Raw genomic sequence first — 26425 nt, 5'->3', positions numbered from 1 at the left:
GATTTAGAAGGATTTTTTAAAATGTTGAGGTCAGGCCTAAATGGGTCAAATGATAAGGGACAATATCGGTGGCACCCAACTGTACACCATGGCTGTCTGCCGGCAGAGGCATAACAATAAACCCACAGACCTACACCGGGCAGAGCAATACCGTAATTAAGCATTAACACGCGAGAGGGAGTGCTTATTATTTGTTATTGGCATGGCTGTGCTGCAGCATGCAGTATGCACATCATGTGCCAATAACACCTCTTTACACCACTTTATCACAACCTTGAGAGTTTCATGGCTTTTTATTAAACAGTTGCCAAATATGGCAACATGAATATCATACAGTAGATATTATCACAATTGTATTACAAGGATCATTTCTATGAGCAAGCAGTCAATGACTGCCTGCACAAACAAGATGAACCCCCTGCATATTGTTAACACACTTTTAATCTAGTTATTGTAAATGTGAAATGAATCAATGTTGAGCAGCTGCATGAACTATTATGATGTATGATTAGACACATTTTTGTTGGACTGAATAGGTGAGATACTTTCCAGACTGCCATTTAGCATTTTCTTGTAGTTATATAGTACTATACAAAGGCAGACTTCACGGTTTAGTACCTGACAGATTTGTGCTGCAAAAAATGTGTTACAATAGGCCTACATACATTTGTGACAGTTTCTGACCGAGGCTAAGTCATTGAATTTTCTTTTCTTCGTTTTGTCATGTCATGTGAAAGCAGGGAATCATAGCTTCGAATTGACATAATTGGTTGTTCAGTTTGACCCACCAGTTTGGGAGATATGGCTGATAGAGTAATTGCAGAAAACATCAAGTTGAGAAAACAGGCTTGGAAGATTCACTTCTGTGGTCTCTAACATTACACCTAGCTACAGTTGAGTGCCAATGAGCTTGTCCCAAACTATTTAGCTGTCCTGGTGAAATAATACATATGCGTCACGGACTGTTACCACTGGGAGATTTTATATAGCTCTCTACTCCCCCTAGTGGACATAATATCTAAATTGTGAAATGCGCAGAACTTGCAAACCTCTGCAAAGAAAAAAGGACAAGGTCAGTGGCATTTAACTGTACATGTTTAAGCATTTATTTCATGTTTACATTTCATTTTCAGCTCTGGCATTTATTTCAGACATGCTCTAGTATGTGAAGAGTCTAGTATGTGCTATTAACTCATTTTGGATAAAAGAATAAAAAACAGTTGTTCTCCTCTCCTGAACAGTTAGTCTTGCCGCCATGACTGTCTCTGTATTAAAAAGAGTCACATTTAGTATACACTCTTATCCAGAGTGACTTACAACATCTACACTACTCGTTGTATGAAAAAAGCCCACAACATCATCAAAGACACCAGCCATCCCGCAAATACCCTGTTCAAACAACTCCCTTCCAAAAAACGCTACCAGAGCATCAAATCTCGCACCACCCGTCTCAGTAACAGTTTCTTCCCCCAGGCAGTCAGGCTGCTGAACAGCTGACATTGAACTGTATTGCACTGTATTGTCACTTCACTTGCACTTTCTTTTGTGTTTTTGTCTTTTTCTTTGCACTATAGATGTTGTCTATATCCTGTGTATGTAAGACTGAGAATGCGCTGAGCATTGTATTTATACTCTGTATCTATACATATGACAAATAAACCTGAACCTGAGGTAAACACATACATCAATGTTTTTAGTACTATGAGTAATATGTATCACAATGTAATTGCTACTTTAGTTTACACCTCCCCTTCCCTTTGCTCTATATCTGTCATTACCTTTTTCTCTATCACCCGTTAATAATAATTGAACAAGTTGAAATTCCGTCCATAACTACTTATTTTTTACATTTGCACTTGAGAGAGATTCTATTGAAATAATTCTCAGAGAAAAATGGTAGCCACTGCAGCCGAGAGGGAGCGTTTTCGATGTAGCGTGGGCGGTTATGGGTCCGCTGGTTTTGAAGTCAAACTGTACTGTGAGGAAGTGGCAGAGGAAAGTAGAAAGTTTGCAACGCCACGAGGGTCCGTGATTTCACCATTAAGATACTTTTCAGCGCTGTGCCCCTGATGAGAGCCACAGAGCTGCATTTAGGGATGAATTATCGACTATAGTGACTAGGAAAATATTCGTAATCACCCCTTTGTCCCGTCTCTCCTTTCTCGCCCTCTCTGACACACACACACACACACACACACACACACACACAGATACGCACGCGCGCACACGCACACACCCATGCATGCACACACAGATACGTACTTTACATACGTAGCTGCACCTGCGTGCATCCACACAGATATACACACAAATACAAATGCATAAACGCACAAACCTACAGACAATGGGCACAGGCGCTACAAGCACACAACATGCATACACATGCATGTGCATGTGCACATCCCACATACACACATGTTCACAAACCGCCTCCCATCTTATCTCGCCTACAAGTGCTCCGCCCTCACACACAAAGTGGAACGCAGGCAAAACAACAATATACCATTGTGTGTGTGTGTGCGTGCGTGCGTGTGCGTGTGCGCGTGCGCGTGCGCTTGTGCGTGGAGGCAGGAGGCAGCGGGCTGAGAAATTGTGCATTCTCTTCGGGGGGCTCGCACAAGTCACCGCAAATATGATTTATATCAAACCAGCCCTCCTCCTCTATAAGAGAACAGCCTTTTTTATTGCAGCTTATTTCTGTGTTGTCAGCAAATGCTCTGGGTTGATGGGCTTTCCCGTTCGTCCACTCCATTCCTTCAATCCCCCTCCATCTCTCCATTCTGTCTCTTTCTTCATCTATCTCTACCCCCTCCGTTTGCTCTCTCTCTCTCTCTCTCTCTCTCTCTCTCTCTCTCTCTCAAACTCAATTGTTCAGTTATTCCTGACACTTCAGTCCAATAGTGTCTGCAGACGGCGTGGAGAGGCTGAGTGTTTTCTTTTCGCGTAAAAAGAACAAGCAGCACACTTAGAGACTTGATAGACTAAAAGGAATGACTGGATCCATTGTGCAGCGAGAGAGACAGAAAGTGGCAGGATGCTAAAGGGAGCTGATCAACTCACATCCAAGCGTGTGCTCCAGTCAGACGCCTGGTTACACCTAAATGAAAACATGTCCTGTTTTCAGTGCTCTGGTGCACTGCACCTGCACTGCTTGCATCCAGCGATCCCCTCTTTTACAGCTTTACATGTATACGTGGCACATCCTCCTGTCAACTCTGTAAAGAGAGTGCAATATTCTGTGCAAGATTGTCTAGAGTAGTACATTGTGTCATTGTGCCGAGAGCAAATTGTGCCGAGAGCAAATCTAAAATATTTCCTTGATTCTGTGTAAATAAATGCCACCATACAGTATACCTGCCTACTAGAACACTTTGACAGGCCTTGACGTATAATCAATTTATTGTTTTTGTCTTAACCATGACTGACTTTGATCTGCTCAGAACTTCAAACCGTGAAAATGAGGCGCTTTTCTATTTATTTGATGGTGTAGAGCCCAACCCAGCTCAGGGGCCATGTTTTACAGTATTGATCAACATACAGTATAGTACAGTATGCACAAACGTTAAGGGAGAAACGTGGAGGAAGAGAAGGGAGACAGGGAGGTGAAATATTCTGTGTTTCCCACAGGAGCAGACATCACACTTTACATACAGTAACAAGGAAAGTTGTACCCACAGTACAAATTTCACAATAAATGCATGTCATTTGTTTGATTTTTTTTAACAGCTCCTATGGAATAACAACATAACTGTAATTTGTCACATAATTATACGTACCTCCGTACCTCCCCACTACATTATCAGATTTGTTTTTACACATTTCATTATAAAATAATCTAATTGCCTAACCCTAAAATGTCAGCAGATAATAATAAACATGACATAGTAAAGTGACATTGCAAGTGCAGCACATCTGCAGTAATATACACAGAAAGTGTATCAAGAAGAGCATTCACTCTCAAGTTGAGAGAGAAGGACACGGTGTAGAGATGACAGACCGTAGGAAAGCTGTTAATGAGTAAGTATAGGAGAGACAGACGATAAGAAAGCTAAGTGGGAGACGGTATAGGAGAGACAGACGATAAGAAAGCTAAGTGGGAGACAGTATAGGAGAGACAGACGATAAGAAAGCTAAGTGGGAGACGGTATAGGAGAGACAGACGATAAGAAAGCTAAGTGGGAGACAGTATAGGAGAGACAGACGATAAGAAAGCTAAGTGGGAGACAGTATAGGAGAGACAGACGATAAGAAAGCTAAGTGGGAGACAGTATAGGAGAGACAGACGATAAGAAAGCTAAGTGGGAGACAGTATAGGAGAAACAGACTGTAAGAAAGCTAAGTGGGAGACAGTATAGGAGAGACAGACGATAAGAAAGCTAAGTGGGAGACAGTATAGGAGAGACAGACGATAAGAAAGCTAAGTGGGAGACAGTATAGGAGAGACAGACGATAAGAAAGCTAAGTGGGAGACAGTATAGGAGAGACAGACGATAAGAAAGCTAAGTGGGAGACAGTATAGGAGAGACAGACTGTAAGAAAGCTAAGTGGGAGACAGTATAGGAGAGACAGACGATAAGAAAGGAGGGAGACAGTATGAGAGACAGACAATAGGAAGGAGGGAAACAGTATGAGAGACACACAGTAGGAAAGCTGTGAGGGAGACAGGACAGACTTTGTGAGGCTTCAGAGACAGACGGGGGCATTTTATTACTAAGCTGTCTGTTGACATACTAGTTTACTTTTGGAAAGTAATGTAGTCGAGTTCATGTGAGTGTTGCGGAGATGGCTGTCAAAACTGTTGCTTGAAGCGTGTGTGTGTGTGTGTGTGTGTGTGTGTGTGTGTGTGTGTGTGTGTGTGTGTGTGTGTGTGTGTGTGTGTGTGTGTGTGTGTGTGTGTGTGTGTGTGTGTGTGTGTCGTGCGTGTGTGTGTCGTGCGTGCGTGCGTGCGTGCGTGCGTGCGTGCGTGTGCGATCGTGCACGAGAGATAAAAGTGGAGGCTGTTTATACGTTGCTAGTTTACAGTGGATTTTATGTTTACAGACAGGGAGGAAAGAAAAATAAATTATTGTCATTAGACTGCCTTGCTGGAAAAATAGCATTGCATCATATATTGCTATAATATAGCTTATTATTGAACGATAAATTTGCTTAACAACAACAACAACACACCAACCAACAAGTGTTGATGAAAACATGGAGGAAAGCCCAAATAATAGAGTACACAATGTTCTACATTAAAGTACTGTTGTCTTCATCTCCGTCACAAATAGATTTAATTGTTACTTTTTAGTTGTTGCTGTTTTTAATTGAAATTCCATTATGCACTTTGGAAACAACATTGTGCTTAATAAGCAAACAGGACAGGTACTAATAAAGGAGTGCTGGAGGGCTTGCAATTTTAGTCCAGCCTCTCCAATTACATTGAGAGCAAACATTTAAACAGAATTATTGATTGTGCTACGTATTGCTCTGATGACGTTTAAACTCCACAAAATGACTTGATTGCATCTGTGTGTTCCAGAACCTTTTTAACCACTTAAACTCTTTTCTTAGTAAAAAGTAAAACGTCCTTTACTTTTTAACTGTACTTTTTCCCGTATGCACCAAATCTCTTTGCCATAAGGAATGACCATCAGCATAAAAGTCAGATGCATTAGTCTTCTGCACGCACGCACGCACGCACGCACGCACGCACGCACGCACGCACGCACGCACGCACGCACGCACGCACGCACACTTGTATTTATTACTATACTTGTGATAGGCCCTTCTGCTGACATTCACTGAGGACATTTAGTGTACACGCACGTGCGCACACACACGCACGCACACATATTTGTATTACCGTGATGCCAGTGCATGCCAGTGCATTTTATACATCCATTTGGGCTCCGCAAAAGGTTCCCAGGGACAGCACATTCTTTTTCATTGGATCGACTTTGATAACATTTTTAATCAACCCTCAGGATTGTTGTTTTAGAACAGCTTAGTTATGGCTTACGACAAGCATGTCAGTGGATATGAGCCAAATCATGCTGTCAGCTCACATCAAAATAATCAATGTCTAATACGTTTCTTTTGGTCCCATGGCTCACTGCCCATGTTACATTCTGATACTTGGCTCGCTGTGCAGAGAGAGAGAGCTCTGGATGATTTTGAGGCCCGGCATTTTCGATCGCCCCTCCCGCAGTCTGACAACTCAAATTGAATGTGTGCACGGTAAAGATCAATTCTGACTGAGACATTGCTGATTCAGGCACAAAGAGAGCATCAGCCTGCTCTGTGGGGTGTTCTTTATCACTGTCCACATTCATCTCAAGTCAAGTTTCTGGACACAGTCTTTTTGGTCAGCTATATTTGATACTATTTCAGATGTGTTACAGTTGCCCATAGAGCCAACCCCTATTATTTCCCTATTTGGCGTCCTTCCTGAAACTATCCCCCTGCCTAAATATCAATCTGACCTGGTCGCTTTTGTGACGCTTCTGGCAAGACGTCTTATTCTCATGCATTGGAAAAAAACATACCCCCCTTCACATTCCCGTTGGATATCTGACATACTATATTTTTTAAAATTGGAAAAAATTAAATACACATTGCGTGGCTCAATCTCTAAATTCAGTAGAGCATGGCAGCCTTTTCTATCTCATGTTGACCGTCTTACACTTGTGCCCCCGATTGAACCTGAATAGCTGTCGCCTGACTAGCCAACCTGTCTTGTCTGGATGATGTTTGTGACCAAGAACTGCTTTGTATATTGTCTATATTGGAGTGGGGTTTTTATTTGTATTTTATTTTTATATATATGTATTTTTTTTGTTTTGTTTTGTTCTGAATGTTCTTTGGTTGTCTCGATTTTGAATTTGTGTGTTGTTTGTGTTTCAGTTTTTGTTGTATTTGTATTTGTTACTCTGTATTTCTCAAGTTACTTCTATACTTGTAAAAAACAAAAAATGAATAAACAGAACATTTAAAAAAAAAAAAAAAAGTTTCTGGACACAAACGTCCACACCTCTTTGCTATACTTGTGTAAGTACCTTTGGGCAATGCCTGTTTTAGTTTTGGTCCTGTAGAGCAGCAGTGATTCTCAACCTTTTTCATTTCAAATCCAGTTTGATGAGCATTATAGGTAACATAACCCCATTTGATATGATCTCTGTGAACTAATTAACAATGTAAAACCCTCAGTGTTAATGTAACTCCACTGTACAAATGGTTCCGTTTGTACACAAGTTAATGTGGTTCCCAACTATCAATTATTTAGCTGGAGACTCCCTTGAACCCCCTCAATGCCCCTTGGGAGAGCAAAGTGAAAGACACAAAACAGGTTAAACAGAACATAAAGACACGTGAAAATAAAGTCGCATGCGAAAGCAGATATACTGTATACAGTACATGATATTTAGAACGTTAAATTGAACACTGAAGATATACCTCCACTGCTCTCAAACTGAAACATCCTAACTTTGCAGGGAATATTTTATGCTTGTCATTCACTTCTCAAGAGAAATATCAATGCTTTGAATTACATTTGTTTGATGAAAAAGTAATTTCGGGGCATCATTAGAAATCAATGAAAATGTGATGACAGGGGGTTTAATCTTTTGTCTTTGCGTTTTATGTGAGATCCTGTCTAACTCGGACTTTTATGAGCATGTATTGACTGGTCGATTGATTTTTTTTATTGGTCCATGGCACCATAAAGATCAATAAGAACATAAGTAGTAAATCATATACATTTTATGTAATATATAATTTGTCGGGTTTTCACCTACTGCAGAATGGTACTGTATATGCACTGTTTGTCACCTTACACATTGTGTGGCAGCTACATTCATTCTAACACATGAGGTGAAATGCTGCCTGCTTAGTACACAGTGTACACATGACCATATACCTAACAAGTCAACCTGGGGAGGTTGACTTACGTACACTTAAGGGCTCCATTTTCGTCACCGCTAAACCCCTTATCCCTAAAGTTCTTTGCCTTTTTTACTATTTTGCTAAACATTTTCGAATAGTTAAAATGGCCAGTCTACAAGCTCACAACGTGTCAATGTAGATTGGCTAGTTGAACTATTCAAAAATGTTTTTCAAAATAGTAAAAAAAGGCAAAGAAGTTTAGGGATAAGGGGTTTAGCGGTGACAAAAATGGAGCCCTTATATCCACAAGTGGAAATGAGCAGGGACCAAGCATATTGTGAGCATTTGAGTGCTTGTTTCTTATGTAACTGACTAAAAACTGCAGAGTCTTTGCGATAAGGAATTGTGGTCGTCACACTGTGATTTGTCTGGTTTCCAGAACAGAGCAGTAGGGGGGAATTTGCAGCCCGGCTGCCAGTTTGAGTCTTTCTACTGTCGGTAGGTCTTTGCTGCACGAGAACACTTTTAGCAGAGAACAGGAATAATGAGAACAAAAACAACAAGGTTCCTGCAGCATTCACAGCTTGGATCCCTAATTATGTCAAGTGTGTACATTGAATCACAGCATTAGTTTAAAAGAACTAAAATGAGAACTGTGAGCTCATATTGCTCCACAAGCTTCAGCCGAACAGAATGACTTTGCACTTTCACAGTAACAGTCAGTGAGGAAGAACCCAGCTCAAGTTGTTTTCATGTCTTTGTACTGTACCCTTTATGAGTTTTAAGCTCCGAAAGCTCCTTGTGAGCTTGTAGAGTTGCTATTTTCGCTATGAAGTAATATATTAAATATAAACTGTGATATTATCCAGCTAAATATTTCCCAAAAGGAAATGCATGTATTTAATGCAATCTGGCCAAAACCAGGGATAAAAATACCTACAGTTGGAGGCCATCGATATTGTCCTTTTCTTTTTGCTGAGGTTTGCGTGATCTGCGCAAAAGGACAGTTAACCCATTTTGGGCGGGAACCCCTTTTGGTGTTTTAAACATGTTATAATTTAGCTATTGAAAAATAGCAGATCTACAAGCTCATAGCGCGCCACCGAGTGGCGCGCTACGAGCTTGTAGGTCTGCTATTTTTGAAAAATCGTGAAAATATTTATTTCAGAAAACTGGAGGATTTAGAAGGATTTTTGAGGTCAGGCCTAAATGGGTCAAATGATAAGGGACAATATCGGTGGCACCCAACTGTATGTGCCCGTACGCACGGATCATGTCCGCCTCTCATCTCTCTGTGTTCCCTCTCTCTCCTCTCTGCAGCCTGCAGGTGTAACAGCCACGCCAACGTCTGTCACGTCAGCACGGGCAAGTGTTTCTGCACCACCAAGGGCATCAAAGGAGACCAGTGTCAGCTGTGAGTGAAAAATATCAACCGTATATATCTGCATAATGGACTGCTTCCACCAGAAGACATGTTCACAAATACATACACATGCTCGCATGTACGCAAGTCACGCACGCACGCACGCACGCACGCACGCACGCACGCACGCACGCACGCACGCACGCACGCACGCACGCACGCACGCACGCACGTACGCACGCACGCACGCACGCACGCACGCACGCACGCACGCACGCACACACACACACACACACACACACACACACACACACACTCACAGGAAGACCTGAATGAGGATTGTGTTTGTGCATGTGTAATGTGGAACAGGGTTGGCAAGGTTTCCCTGGGGATTATTTATGCGTTTGAGTGAAGACTGAGGATTATCTGTGTGTGCGGAGTGTAGGGTACACAATACAGGGGGCTGTATGGTTATGTTGTGTGTGTGTGTGTGTGTGTGTGTGTGTGTGTGTGTGTGTGTGTGTGTGTGTGTGTGTGTGTGTGTGTGTGTGTGTGTGTGTGTGTGTGTGTGTGTGTGTGTGTGTGTGTGTGTGTGTGTGTGTGTGTGTGTGTGTGTGTGTGTGTGTGTGCGCACGTGTGTGTGCCCTGCCTCTGCCAGGCTTGCAGCACTGTAATATTCTAAATGGCTTGGCAGAGACCGACTGAAAAATGCTGCATCCATAAATCTAGTGGCTACACAGCACACTGTGTGTGTGTGTGTGTGTGTGTGTGTGTGTGTGTGTGTGTGTGTGTGTGTGTGTGTGTGTGTGTGTGTGTGTGTGTGTGTGTGTGTGTGTGTGTGTGTGTGTGTGTGTGTGTGTGTGGCAGATCCACAAGCTCGAAAAACACGGTGCGAAGAACCATGTTTTGAGCTTGTCGATCTGCTAATTTTGCCAATTTACAGTTTTGGAGATATGAGGTTTTCACCTGATAGAGACAATATAGCAATATATGTTTGTTTTTAAACATGTCACATTTTTTGAAGGAATTTGTAGAATCGACCTCCGGTCTTAATGGGCTGAATGCTGATCAAACAGACTGTTTCCACTCCTAGGCCTGCACCTTTTCACTCTGAACTGGTGCCGAGCCCTGCTAACCTGACTCCGCCAGATGGGGCAGCAGAGAGTACACTGGGTTCCCCCCTCCTGCTCCCATCTGGGAACTCTCAGGCAGACTTGATGCGGCTGCCTGAGAGTTCCCAGATGGGAGCAGGAGGGGGAACCCAGTGTACTCTCTGCTGCCCCATCTGGCGGAGTCAGGTTAGAGCCCTGCCGCACATTATCTGAACATTTCCACCCGTACCTTACTTTGTATATCTGGCTACCTGCTTCACTTTTAACCTGATCTGTTTTGCGGCCACTATTTGGCCATGTCAACTCATTTACAGTACATTGGCACTCTCTATGTCGATACAGTCCCCAATCCCATACATCTTTTGCATATTTTATATCTGTTATGTTGCAGAAGAGACTGCAGAACGCTGTCACACACTTTATGTATATTCTACATTTAGTTTTTGATATTTTGTATACTTTCACTTTCCAAGATTTGACATTGCAACAGTTGCCAGTTTAATTAAAGGATTGTGAGTTGTGAATTTGACTCGATCGCATTTGTGCGAGTGCATGATGATCATTAGGCTGTTTTGGTGCACAAGGTACCCCATTAGCCAGTGTGGTTTAATTTACACGACTGCTTTTCCTTTTTCAGCGGCTCAGTCGTATCTCACTACCTGCACTTTGTACCTAGCTGCACTGCTGATGAAACACTTGTAACAATCCTGTTCTTCAAAGGCAGCATCAGCAGTTCTCAGACTGGATGCACATTAATTAGTTCTAGAAGTGCTTGGTTCTAATATGGGACGTGCGCCATGTCTCCTACCTCCATGAGGCAGTGCTTCTGTATGTGTGCCAGGCTTTAACCCATTCTTGGCGGGAACCCCTTTTGGTGTTTTAAACATTATGTTATAATTTAGCTATTGAAAAATAGCAGATCTACAAGCTCATAGCGCGGCACCGAGTGCCGCGCTATGAACTTGTAGGTCTGCTATTTTTGAAAAGTCGTGAAAATGTGGCGCAAATCTTTGAATATATCTTTCAGAGCGAACATTTTTAACTAAAATATTGGCTTCTGGGGGGTCCCTGGAACTACATATTTTGAGATGGGGATCCGTGGCCCAATAGAGATAATTCTGGGGGTCCTTGACATGAAAAAGGTTGAGCACCACTGACATAGAAACATGTTTTTTTTTAATCGACCTCAGTCCAGAATGGGTTAAGTCTCTGATCTGTTGGACCATCCTACTCTCGGTCCAGAGGTGCAACTAGCTTGAATCTATAAATCTATAATATTACAGTAACTCCTAAACAAGCAGAATGTTCAGGGGTAAAGGAGGCATTGTATCCTATACTCAACTAAAGGCTTTCATCTGAAACTATAACTGATAGACAACTGGGAAATGCGGTTGAAAACATTACACAAGATCAAACATCAAAAGGCAATTAAATACATCTAATTAAAAAAACTGTTTAATCCCTGTTGTCTTCAGTATACTGTACTGTATGCCTATGCGCATATCGGTCGGATCTGTGGTTCTGGACAACTGCCAATCCGTCTCGGTTCACTTCTCGGCGATGCACACACGAGTTTGAAGTACCGGTAGATTCGTTAGCTTGTCAGAGCGTGACATCATCAGTGACACCAGCAAGATTGATAGAACCGTATGCGTGCCAGAATAGTCTCCATATACAGTATATGTATATCTATCAGTACAGTATATATATATAAGCAATATTTATATAGGAAGATTATTGGTGTAAAGGGAAAAAATCACACCCGTGTGAACTGAGTGGTGTAATGTCTTATATAGACTGATCAGCTGTGGTCTGACGTAATGTCTGATGTAATGAAATCACACCCGTGTGAACTGGGTGACCATAGCAACCATGCTCATTTTTTGGTACGAACAGACAGACAAACTAACAAAGCCGGTTGTAGGAGTGGTTTACACCACTCAAAAAAGGAGCAGACAAAGTATAGTTACCTTGGAGACCCCATTCAACGTAGTTGCGACCGTATATGGAGCTGACCCGTTCTGACAATCCATATGTTGATCTGACCTCATCAAACGCTGTACACTCAAGACACCACGCTCCATATATGGCCAGACTTCATCAAACCCTGTACACTCAAGACACTGCCCCCGCTGCCACCCTTAAATCTCCATATATGGCCAGTACATAAATCATTCGTGTGTGTGTGTGTGTGTGTGTGTGTGTGTGTGTGTGTGTGTGTGTGTGTGTGTGTGTGTGTGTGTGTGTGTGTGTGTGTGTGTGTGTGTGTGTGTGTGTGTGTGTGTGTGTGTGTGTGTGTGTGTGTGATACTACACAGCACTGCACACTCCTTAGCTTATCATTTGTCTCAAGCAGGTTTTGAGCGTAATGTTCCTTTTAAGCACGTGCACATATTTCACTTCTCTGGTGAAGGCACGCACGCACGCACGCACGCACGCACACATGCACATACGTACGTACGTTTGTGTTTGTGCATTGAGCCCTGCAGTTGCTTTCACCTTTGATTTACACAGCTTTGTATTTATTTCTCTCTCTCTCTCTCTCTCTCTCTCTCTCTCTCATATTCTCTCTCTCTCAGACAGAATGTCTGTCTCTCTCTAATTCTCTCTCATTATATCTGTGCTTCACATCATCCCATCTCTGTCTGTCGCTCTCCCTGTCTCACTTTTTCCCCATTTCTCTATTTTTCTCACATTATTCCTCCTGTCTGCATTTGTTCCTGTCCCTGTCTTTTCTTCCTCAATTTGACTGTCAAAAGCTTTCTTTTCTTCCCTCTTTCTTCCCTCTCTCTCCCATTTGTTCAGTGTGAGTCATTCTATTGTGTTTTAGTGAGTACATGTCCATGTGTTTGTCATTTTGATTATGAACGGGAGATTTACTTCCACAGGCAATCATTAAGAGTCCTCTTGTTAAAAAAAAGATTGTTTTTTGAAAAATATCATTTTTATCCAAAGCGCTTTATATAGATTGTGAATTACTTTTCATTCCCATTCACACACACATTCATAAATCGATGGCGGAGGAAACCATGCAAGGCACCAACCTGCATACCGGTAGCAGAGGTATTATTTTGCTCAAGGACAATTCGATTCCCCATGGAAAAATCACTGAAAAAACAAGCCACTCCAGGGCTCCGTAGGTTTGACTTGGCGCATTACTAACCATAACCGCACGCGAAGCTATCTGACTATAGTCAGAGTAATGGGATGTCGGAACTATGGGGAGTCCCCGTAATAGTAGTAGTATATCATACTGTGGAAACATTGTCGACTCAAAATAAATATTCCACCCATGTGCTTTTTTTTAGGAATGAATCACAATAACAATAACTCATGGCCCACAATTAAATTAATTCAAATTCAAATTCAATTCAATTCAATTCAATTCAATTCAATTCAATTCAATTCAATTCAATTCAATTCAATTCAATTCATTAACATCACATAAAACAACAACAACAACAACATTATATCATATAACTAGAGGCTGACTCTCAGTGTTTACGTAGCCTGGACAAGTAGCGGAGACACAACAAAGCTGCATACAAGGGAGTGCAGAATGCTTTAAAAAGTGCACACTTGATAGGACCTAAACACATACTGAACCTGCAAAGCAGCCTATTATTAGCCTGGGCATAAAGTTTGGGGAACACTAGTTTAGTTTAGGTGGAACAGAACAGTATTGGCCATGCATGAATAAACAGGATCAGTTGAATTACCAGCCTACAACCAAACCATGTCCTAACCCAGTTTCCATTAGTATGCAATTATTATTTGAATGGGCTATTCATTATTGATTTAAAACCCTATTTATATTTCTCCTGCTTGTGTGTGTGTGTGTGTGTGTGTGTGTGTGTGTGTGTGTGTGTGTGTGTGTGCGTGTGCGTGTGTTATCCGTGTGTGCTTTTCAGTGGCACCTTAACCTGAAATCCGCTGAGGTCTCTCTCTTTCCAGCACGTCTGTTTGCTCATTAGACGTTGTTGATTAACCTGAATTAGCTTTCCGACTACATTGAATGTAATCCACTAATTGACTGCTAATTTGGTTATTTTAATTTACACGACTGTGAAGTGTTTGTTCATGTGTGACAGTCACACACCACTACTGTATATCATCACCATGGCGACCTATACTCTCTATCTTTGTGTGAGGGAGGGCCTGAGTGAGGGTGTGAGGGAGGGCCTGAGTGAGGGTGTGAGGGAGGGCCTGAGTGAGGGTGTGAGGGAGGGCCTGAGTGAGGGTGTGAGGGAGGGCCTGAGTGAGGGTGTGAGGGAGGGCCTGAGTGAGGGTGTGAGGGAGGGCCTGAGTGAGGGTGTGAGGGAGGGCCTGAGTGAGGGTGTGAGGGAGGGCCTGAGTGAGGGTGTGAGGGAGGGCCTGAGTGAGGGTGTGAGGGAGGGCCTGAGTGAGGGTGTGAGGGAGGGCCTGAGTGAGGGTGTGAGGGAGGGCCTGAGTGAGGGTGTGAGGGAGGGCCTGAGTGAGGGTGTGATGGAGAGTCTGAGTTTGTTTGAATGAGTGTATGTGAGTTGTAATCGTCCAGTGTGGTTCTTATCTTGTCCCCATCAGGTGTGTAGGCCAGAGACGAAATGTTTTTATAATCGTCATGGGGGCGCCCTTCCTCCCCCCGCTAAGCCACCAACCCCCCCCCCCCCCACCCCCCCGCCGCAACGGGGAAAAAAATAAAATTGTTGTTTTTTCTTTCCACCCTAAACCCAAGCGTTTAGGTTCTAAACACTTATTTGTAACACTCTTTAAACGTGTCACAGTGTTTAGATTATAAGAGCATGTTTGTTTAAATGCCATGATTGCAGCACTGAGTCATCTGGTAGGCTACTCCTTTTCATTGTGAATAAGTAGCCTAAGCAGAGTACAGTACTGTACCCTACAGGCAGGTGAAAACAACTAAAACTAAACTTTAACTAAAATATTTGCTTCTGGGTGGTCCCTGGAACAACATATTTTGAGATGGGGGTCCGTGGCCCAATAGAGATAATTCTGGGGGTCCTTGACATGAAAAAGGTTGAGCACAACCTTCAGGAAACTATTAGGATTTAGAAGCCTTTTTTTAAGCGACATCAGTCCAAAATGGGTTAATGTAAAGAGGACATGATGGTGCACTTGTTCTCAGGCTGTGCCAAATGTCCACTTGTATGACCATGCAAACATGGAATACACAGACACAGTAGTCTCAGACAAATTAAATCAAATTAAACGTTACCGATCCCAGTTTGAGCACAATGGCATGGCGTTAAGCTTTAGGACAGTATTGTTAAGGCAAAGAAGTGGATGGAGGACATTGTTTTCATTCAGGCCCCTCTCATCGTCTCTTGTCCTGGCCTTAACCGTTTGACCGCTACCATTATTCAATCCCTCCGCCGCGTCCTGCCAGGGTTTTATCGCACGTGACACTTACTTTGAAGAGCCAAATATCCGTAATCGCATTTTACTATGAAACCATTCCGTGTGTGTTGACGAAGCTGGTGCTTGTTCTCTCGGTCGGTGGTGGAAAAAGTGGACCGCGAGTATCACAGCGCCTGCTACAGGCGCTTGAAAATGCTTGTCTGGGACAAAGCAATCAATATCAATACAGAAAAGCTACGACACAAGTTAATCCTCAATGTTAATTCATACATTTGAACTCTTGAGAGTGTACAAATCAAATGTAACATTCTCAGAGTTAAATTAAATAGTCTATACGTCTCTATCCCATGAAGGACACTGTCAGCTAAAATACTGTAAGAAAGTAAGTAAAAAAAGTGTTGTTGTTTCTTTTACTTCCTAAAGCTTGTTCACGCTAGACGCACTAGATGTACACTCTCTGCGTACATTCTTACAGATGTTTATACTTTCAGAGTTGTATTATCACTGAGGTTCTCTTGCCGTGTGGACGTGGTGGCCGTGAGCCTCGTCCTTGGCCAACTAATATTCAGAGGCTCCTGAACTCCCATCGCTACGGAATTCACAAACACTTCATCTAACTCTGCACCCCCCCCCCCCTCCCACACACACACACACACACACACACACACACACACACACACACATACGGTACACACACACACACACACACACACACACACACACACACACACACACACACACACACACACACACACACACACACACACACACACGCGCACAATCCCTCTCCTCTCATTGTCACGGCCGCCTCTGGGTGTTTTTTTTTTCCTTCTTTCTTTCGTTTTTGGTACCCTCCTCCATCGTTCTCTCTTTCTCTCTATCTTTCTGTGTCTTTTTCCCTCCTTTTGCCACCCCCCACCCCATCTCCCCTCCCTAGTCTGTTCCATTGTGACGCCGTGCGTGTGAACAGTACCGCGGATTGGATGATTTATCATCCATGTTTAGTTTAGTTAGGCTTGTCAAGGAGCTGTATATGTTTTTGCAGGGCCTTTGTGTGTGTGTGTGTGTGTGTGTGTGTGTGTGTGTGTGTGTGTGTGTGTGTGTGTGTGTGTGTGTGTGTGTGTGTGTGTGTGTGTGTGTGTGTGTGTGTGTGTGTGTGTGTGTGTGTGTGTGTGTGTGTGTGTGTGTGTGTGTGTGTGTGTATGCAATCGTGTGTGTGTGTGTGTGTGTGTGTGTGTGTGTGTGTGTGTGTGTGTGTGTGTGTGTGTGTGTGTGTGTGTGTGTGTGTGTGTGTGTGTGTGTGTGTGTGTGTGTGTGTGTGTGTGTGTGTGTGCGCGCGCGCGCGATGTAAAGCTTTGTGGCGCTGTGTGGTAATGGAAATAATGCTGATTGTTTTCCTTCTGAAGTTTTACCAGATGACTAAATGCAATCTACTATATAAGGCTAAACGCACACACACACACACACACACCACACACACACACACACACACACACACACACACACACGATTGCATACACATACAGTATAGCCACTAACCTCCAGCAGACTGCAGCAAATACCCTTTGAGGCCAAGTTTGAAGCTAAATTCTGACATGCTAATCATGATGAGATTTTTTTGTTGTTGTTGTTTACTTATAAAGTAAACTAGAATCTTGACAACTCACCTCCTTCTGTTCTGTTGTGCTTGGCACTACAGTACATCAGGTACGCTTGATTCATGTTGGCACTTCAACATCCTCAGTAAGCACATCAGTCTCCTGCTGATAAATGAAAAGCTTTTAACTCATTTGTTGAAGAGCTCCAGCTGATTGTTTTGTTTTGTTGTCCATCTTCCCTCGTTCCCAAGTTTAAACGTCGCTTCCTATTCATTTTCCAGCATCCTTATTCTCGTGACACCTGTTAAATCTGTGATTTATAAATGATCATTTATAAAAATACACCAATGTAAACTTAATTGAAAACCAACTATGTTTTTGTCTGTAGAGGCTATCATTTGTTTTGGGCGGAAGTTGCAGGATTTTGGCGGAAGTACCGCTCAAGGAAATTTGTGTATATTTTGTGCAGTTATTTCAGATATAGACGCCGACATATATCCGACATTGCTCACTCACCTAGAAAGTAGAAACTAAACAGACCTTGCTGTTTTTAGCGTTGTATCTTTCAAGCATGAGGAGCAGACTAGAGCACTGTGGCGAGTGGCGACGTCAGCTTTTTGTTACGATGATTGGCTAGATGGGTCTGTTTGTCAAGGCAACTACTTACGCACACTTTTCAAGCTGCCTATGGGCCGAACTCCAGACTCATACCAGGGAGCAGGGGTCAGTGAATCCACGTTGTGTGTCTGGCAACAGCCAGGCTACACTGTCTCCCTCACAGCCTTCCTACTGTCTGTCTCTCCTAGTACACTGTCTCCCTCACAGCCTTCCTACTGTCTGTCTCTCCTAGTACACTGTCTCCCTCACAGCCTTCCTACTGTCTGTCTCTCCTAGTACACTGTCTCCCTCACAGCCTTCTTACTACAGTATGTCTCTCCTAGTACACTGTCTCCCTCACAGCCTTCTTACTCTGTCTCTCCTACACTGTCTCAGCCTTCCCGTCTGTCTCTCCTACACTGTCTCCCTCTCCGCCTTCGTAATGTCTGTCTCTCCTACACTGTCTCAGCCTTCCCGTCTGTCTCTCCTACACTGTCTGTCTCTCAGCCTTACCTTGTGTCTCTGCCCTTACGACTTTAGGGGGAAAAAAACACCCATTTGCATTCCTTATGGGAAACATTGGCTGAGAAAGTTTATTCCTCCATGGAAACGTAGGGTTTCTATTCAGATTAGAGAGTTCATCTCCTAAAGCTGCATTTGTTTTCCTCACTATTGTTCAAGGTGTTCAGTGTGTGTGTGTGTGTGTGTGTGTGTGTGTGTGCGTGTGCGTGTGTGTGTGTGTGTGCGTGGGCGTGTGTGTGGGCGTGTGTGTGTGGGCGTGCGTGTGCGTGTGTGTGTGTGCGCACACGCGCATTCGTGCGTTCTCGCTGTGTGCCTCTGGGTCGAACAGAGAAGCTATGGCCAGACAGCGCTGTCAAGGGAAATCACCACACAGAGAGCTGAAAGAGAACAACACCTGCAGCAAAAGCATGCCTGACGCACGCACGCACGCACGCACGCACGCACGCACGCACGCACGCACGCACGCACGCACACGAAATGTGTCTAAAAAAGGTTAAACCTTGTTGTATGCTAATATTTTCCTGCACTCTGTCTCTTCTCTTTTCTCCTCTCTATCTCTCCCGCCCCCTTTCTTCCATTGTTCTGTTCCAGGTGTGACTCAGAAAACCGTTACCTGGGTAACCCGCTCCGAGGAACATGTTATTGTGAGTATCTTGCTGTTGCCTCTGTCCCTTGCCTTCAGTCAAGACACAACATGCTGTATACTGCCTCTGTCCCTTGCCTTCAGTCCAGACACACATGCTGTATACTGCCTCTGTCCCTTGCCTTCAGTCCAGACACACATGCTGTATGTGGTAACCAACCTTTTCAAGCCCAAGAGCCCATTTTATTCCCAATTGTAAGCCACTAAAATATGTTTTAAAAAACCACTTGTTTTTTGCAATTTCTGACAGGCTCAATGCATGTGCACACATCCAGACAAAGACTATAGTTTAAGAATACATTCTGATAGTTATATAATTAATGCCTAAATATTAAGACAAATGTATTAGAAATATACATATTAGGACAAAAATACAAATAAAAGGAAACGCAAAGGACATGAAATGAATTGCTTATGCAGCACAATATTTAGTTTCTCAGTTCGATGAATATTCACATTTACAGATGTCCAAATGACAAATGCATACATGACCATATATTTGAACAGATATGGTGACTGTGACAGATACAATACTCTCAGGCTCAGCCCACAATAATGAGACTGCGGTGACTGACTGCACATTATCTGCAAGCGTTTTGAAATCTGGCTCATAGTTAGTGATTGCCAGTCTGAGGGTGTCATTAAGATGTGAGTCATTCATACGAGTTCTAAACTATTATTTTCATTTGTGAAAAGGCCATTTAGTGAGTAAATGGAGCCAAAGTAGGCATGCAGCTTGAGTGCACACGACACAATCAGGGGATACTTCTCTCTGCTCACAAGCGACCAAAAGTCTTGGTCTCTAGCTCTGCCCTGCAGTTGACAGTACTAGTTCAGAAATCTGCATTTCATCCGAAGGTAATGCAAACACAAATCCTGAATGAACTCCTAGCATCGCCGGGGAGTTCATTCAGGACACCATCAGACACCGTCTGTTGTCATTGATAGGATTTTATGAAGAGGAATCTTGTACTCATGCACCTAACCCTTGAAGTCATTGTACACATTCTCACTCTGGGTCCTTTTTTTCCAATGGAATAAGGGCAAGAAAGTCCTCTTTGGTGGTAAAATCGGGAAAAAAACATTCGGACAAACACAATTAGCAGTGGACTCGTCAAACTGAAGTGAAAAGTATTCACAAGTCTGTTCTGTTCTGATATGTATGACTATTATGCACAATGTTGTGCATCACAACACGGGGGTTACCGGAGATAGCGGTCAAACAATAGAACAAACGAACTCCGCAGTTGATGGCCCAATACACACATCTGGGGCCATCACTGCGAGCTATTCTACATCCACGTTCTGTGTAATGGTAGTGATGGCTGCCTGTCAGTCTGACACCCGCTCACTCCGGGACCTACTTGAATGGCTCGTGCGAGCTACTGGTAGCTCGCGAACCCCTGGTTGGTTACCCCCGCTGTATAGTATACTGCCTCTGTCCATGGCCTTCAGTCCAGACACACATGCTGTATACTGCCTCTGTCCATTGCCCTCAGTCCAGACACACATGCTGTATATACTGTAGTGTACAGTATACTGTCCCTGGCAGTGGTTTAAAGTAACGTACTAGTAGTAGTACTGTGTACTGTACACTTTTTGGGATGTTTGTACTTTGCTGGAGTATATTTTCAGTACTTTTACTTCTACTCCTCTACATCTTACAGGCAAATATTATACTTTTCTGCACCACAATTATTTGAAAACTGTAGTTACTTAAATTATTAAATTGATTATTATTACAAAACATACCACTTCAGCCCTATACATTTTGGCCATTTGAAATTAGCATTTTTATGTGAACGTGTACAAATTCCATCGTTCTTGTCTTGCATCAGTCCCAAGTAATCATCTTTCTTTGTGTTCCTGTCTTGTGCTTTCGTCTCTTTATAAGCTACGGTTTCGGAGTAAAACATTGTGTGAATATCTAGAATGCAGTGCCTTATTTCCTCCATAGCATACCATTTGCCTTGTTGTTGATGTGATAGATTTTGTGTTGGCCAGCAACATTGGATATTTGATGAATAAATCCAACAGGATGAACCAAATGTGACTAAATTTGACTGAGAGACTGCCATTGGATTTTTTGGAATTTTCGTTTTTTCATGTCCTATGAAAGCAGGGAATCATAGCTTCAAATGGACATATTGATTGTTCAGTTTGACCCACCAGTTTTGGAGATATGGCTTATAGAGTAATATCTTGCAGAAAACAACAAGTTGAGAAAACAGGCTTGAAAGGTTCACTTTTGTGGTCTCTAACATTACACCTAGCTACATGTTTGGGCCTTTATTTCATATTTACATGCCGATTTCAGCTCTGACACTTATTTCAGACATGAAATAAGTGTGTGAAGAGTCTGCCTGTGCTATTAACTCATTTTGGGGAAAAAAAAAAAAAAAAAGTTTTTCTCCTCTGGTGAAAAGCTTTAATGTGCGCGATGGCAGGCTCTCAGTCAAATCTGGTCACAAATGTCACATCTCGCTCTGGACAGAGTAGGGCGGTTCAATAGTCTATTTGTAGCGCATATCGGCACTATGCTGTGGTGGTAGAAAGTGCAGGTCCAATATTAAAATGAAGCACTAATTACTGTTAACTCAGTCTGAGAACTGCCGACCAGAGCTGGATTAAGACTATGTAGTCCTTTGAGTAGTCATTAGACTTTCACATTCATTCAGTTAGAGATCTTAATTCATAAAGAAATGGCTTAGGCTGCTCAGCTCTTCTCTCTTGTTAATTGAGCTGAGATGTCTGCAAAAACATCAATGAATTGAATTGCTGCTCCAAAAGTAACTTTCTAAAGATTTGTGAGTCAGATGACTCTGTTTGGTCTGTTTTGTTAGTTTTATTTTGATCAAACTCATTTTGTTTTAAATCAACGATACGATATATAATGTTAACGCTAAAATTTCATATTCTACATTTCAAGTGTTGCAACATTGAAAACTAAACATTCACAACAACGCACCGTCGCACGCACGCACGCACGCACGCACGCACGCACGCACGCACGCACGCACGCACGCACGCACGCACGCACGCACGCACGCACGCACACACACACACACACACACAGTACATATAACGCCACATGCACACAGCACAGCAAAACACCCTCTCACACCTAGTCATGGTGAACTTTACAAATGGTACCCTTTCAATGAGGAATTCATATGGTTAGTATACAGTATATATGTTTCTTCTTTGAAAAGATTACACTTAATGCCGTTTTAGAACAGCAGAGAAGACAAGAGAAAGAGAGAAGTTATCCAAGCTGGTGTGTTTCTGTTTCCAGATGTCACTTACAGTAATTGACAACAAATTGCATGGGTCTCCACTTTCAGGTAGAATGAGATTCAACGCTTTAGTCAAAACACATGTTTTACACACGCACACACACACACAGTCACGCGCACACACACACACACACACACACACACACACACACACACACACACACACACACACACACACACACACACACACACACACACACACACACACACACACACACACACACACACACGCACACACACAGGTCATCAATACTAAGCCATCCAGCGTTCAAATTGAAGTTCTGTCAATGTCAATAGGTCCTCGAGTTTGGAGTGGGACTATCATAGTGTCAAGAAGAGAGACAGGGGAAAAAATTGCAATCAGACGAGACAGCACTCCTCACATTAAATACGCCGTTGATCACAAGCAACAACTCTTGGAAAGGTTAATATATTCACTTGGACACCTGGAAAACATCCACATTTCAAAGCCACTCATGTTTCTTTGAGTTCTGATCGAAGCAGATTGGACCTTCCATCTAAACTAAAAGTGTAGGCTTTACAAACTGCTGCATAATGGGCTAGTTCAATCAAGCTGATTGGTCAAAGATGTAGTCCATCCACGTCTATGAAGCATGCTTTGTCACTCTGCAAACTCCTTGATTTATTCACAGTGGGAAATGCAGGTGTAGAAACAGTAAGAAGCACATGTTAGGGCAGAGAGCAGTGGTCTACAAGCGTGGGTATATGGAAAGTGTACAGTATGATTGGAAAACCAGTCAGATTGAAAAAGCACTGCTCGTTTTCTTGGAGTTTACTGCTCGCTCGATGGTGCTTCTCGTGGCTCACATCACCTTCAGACGGCGCGCCTCCGTCAGTGAAAACCACTACACCTTTTTCAATCTGACTGGTTTTCCAATCATACTGTGATTTATACACTCAAATAAACATTAATAATGAATACAACTAAAAGGCATCTGTTATGGTTCTGTACAGAAAGTCTGTATATAATACAATTGTCCTGGTGCAAGGCTCCTGAAGATTTTTCAGATTTTTAGCTGCGTTTTTCTACCATTTTTCCAAAAAATGGCAGCAGTTTGCCAGGACCTTTAGAGCAGATTGTTTTTTTGTTTTTTTTTAAATGTGTGTAAAATGTTTTAATGTTAAAGGCCTTTATCCCTAAAGTACTACTTTCAAGGGAAAGCTCAAGAGCATATACTGTCTATTACAAATAATCTAGATTGAATGGCTTGATATATCTATACACAATTACACACTGACCATGAAACCTGATGGCACCAGAGGGCACTAGATGGCACCAATGTGATTCCCTTTAAATGATAGGGTAAACGCACGCACGCACGCACGCACGCACGCACGCACGCACGCACGCACACACGCACGCACGCACGCACGCACGCACGCACGCACACACGCACACACACACACACAGTCTCTCTCTCACAGATACTTGAAGGCATATTATAGGTCATAAGTGCACATGTCCTCAGCATCACCATGGACACAGGTGAAGTGGTGTGTGTTTCTGATATGTTTGGACACATTATGTTCTGTCATTATTTTGACATTATCTCTCCACTGTCCACTTACTGAGCCTGGCTCTGTTTGAGCAGGACCAAGAAAACACACACATGCACACGCACACAGACACACACATGCACATGCGCACACACACACACACACACACACACACACACACACACACACACACACACACACACACACACACACACACACACACACACACACACACAGGTCATATAAATGGCAGATGTGAAAGGCATCTATTTCCTGAAAGAGAAAGCCGAACATGTCTGAGATATGGCCGAGGTCAATATTGGCACTCGGATGTCAGCGCACAGAACAACATAGATAGATATCGTGGATATAGTCAGATCATCAGTTTATGTGGTCTGTCCTGTACAGTGTATAGCCTGATTTATACTTCATGGTATGATGGTGTCGTGGGCTGAAAATGATCTACAAGCTCCCAACACAAGTATAAATGAAGCATAAACATGAGCTACGGTCTTGACAGCTGTACAAGCCATAGACGTGTTCACTATACCTGTATAGTTGCAGCTGACTCGTACAGGCATTTGGAGAGTGGAGTGCACACAGTGAAATATGCGGTGTTCATTTTTCTCTGAATGTGTACAAATGTAACTAACTAGACCCGTAAGGGTGCATTTGGTTACATTTGAACACTCTCAGAGTTATAAATGGGTAAATTAGCTGGATTTTACTGTGTAATTGGACATTAACAGTGTGTAGGCCTGTGAGAGCAGCTAGTAACAGTGTGTAGGCCTGTGAGAGCAGCTAGTAACAGTGTGTAGGCCTGTGCATGAACCTACTCATGGTGGAAGCCAGTGCTTTTTTAGACTGACATACTGTAGTACAGCCTTTTACGGCCAGTATTTTACTATTTACAGCCAATACAGCCAGTAACCTTGTACAGCCAGTAGTACAGACCATTGACATAATACTTGTAATTATGTAACGTCCTTCACAGGTGTTGCCAGTGATGGTAATTAAGGTTGTGTTCCATGTGCATGTTGGCTCACTGGAAAGACTTACCTACACTAAATGTTCTCGTTGTGAGACCAATGCAGGCCTGGGCCACATGACCATTAACCAAGTCCCACTACTGATAGTATGGTTTTTATTAGCCCATACACATTTTAAAATGTATAGTTACAATACCGTATAGGCGTATACATTTAATTTATTTTTGAGGGGCGCTAGCCCCTCCTATGTCCAGGTTTGAGGGTTTGTGTAATCACAAACATTGTTTATTGCTACCGTTTCCTATGACTAGTTTTGAGTGTTTGTGTAAACACAAACATTGAAGACAAGAGTGAGGACGCAAATTGTATATATATATATATAATAAGAGCGCCCCTCACTTCACACGGGTGTGATTTGTTTTAAATTGCATATGAAAAATAAAGGTATATTGGGCTCTATTAGTCTACATTTCTCTGTGATGTGTCCACTTCAGGCCATATGGCAGTGAGTGACTGCTAGACCATGGGCTATACAGGTCAAGAGCCTTGACAGAATCCACTTACAAGTTAATAGGCTGAGGACCAGAGGTTAAGGACTAGTTTACAATGGTTTGGAAGTTAATAAATGGCCATTACCTAAACCAGCAGGCTACTTGAAGGGGAACCAGCTGAATGTCACAACCACTAAAGCTCCATATGGCTTTAGCTTGTTGTTTTGAAATAGGAACCATTAGAGAAACGTGCTCTCTCTGGTCCACTTGTCTTTATTCTTATCACACATGCTTTCCCCGTTCTCTGAGTATAATTTACTGTTGATCTAAAGCACATTGCTGTATTTCTGTGAGAAATAATGGGGAATAAAACTCTCACCTGGTCAAAAAAATAAATAAAAATAAAAGAAAGAAAACAGGCCAAATCAATCAAACAATGAACGTTTTTGATAGGCTTGGATCCATATCTCCATTCATACTATAGTCATTGAAATGCCATCTGTGTACCATATGCCATAATGAGCAATTCTGCCAGTACTGTAGTCTACAGTACATTAATTCTGGATTGTGATTGGATCTCATCTTGATGCAACATGCAAAACATGTTGTTGGGTATGTTGGTGGATATTCCTCTTATATATTGTCAATATAATGAGGGTCACTAGTGTGGAAGGAGCCATTTGTTTGCGGAGTACAATTCTTCAAAGCGAATCATGTGACTGACTAACAAAAGATTCCCATATTTCAGCCGTTGCATCTCTCCAGAAGCTGCTTAACAATGTTTGTACATTCAATGTTGACACACACACACACACACACACACACACACACACACACACACACACACACACACACACACACACACACACACACAGTACACACACACAGTACACACTCATTACATTTCACACACTCATATTACATTTTTTGATCAGACATTCCTCTTCTATTGTGCTGTCTTGCAATATACTGCAGTGGTTCTCAAAGTGGGTGCCTGGGGTGCCGCAGAATGATAATATAATATATAATAATAATTTGGAATTTATCAATATGACTTCAGTTTAACCACTTAAACC

At 42.6% G+C, this 26425-nt stretch overlaps 1 protein-coding gene across 1 annotated transcript in view; it reads left to right on the top strand.

The window, feature by feature from the left end:
- atrnl1a (attractin-like 1a) overlaps positions 1-26425 on the top strand; it is a gene marked incomplete at its 3' end in the record, with an annotated part of 286121 nt that overhangs the window by 152553 nt on the left and 107143 nt on the right. Inside the window, exons 21-22 of the mRNA XM_079511913.1 lie at positions 9184-9277; positions 19004-19056. Of these exons, the coding sequence (XP_079368039.1) occupies positions 9184-9277; positions 19004-19056 (147 nt within the window). The remainder of the gene's footprint in view (positions 1-9183; positions 9278-19003; positions 19057-26425) is intronic.

This window comes from Electrona antarctica (genome assembly GCF_951216825.1).
Source record: "Electrona antarctica genome assembly, chromosome: 10".
Classification (NCBI taxonomy): Eukaryota; Metazoa; Chordata; class Actinopteri; order Myctophiformes; family Myctophidae; genus Electrona; species Electrona antarctica.
Note: the sequence above shows the minus strand (reverse complement) of the source record. Positions and strands in the feature narration are given on the sequence as shown.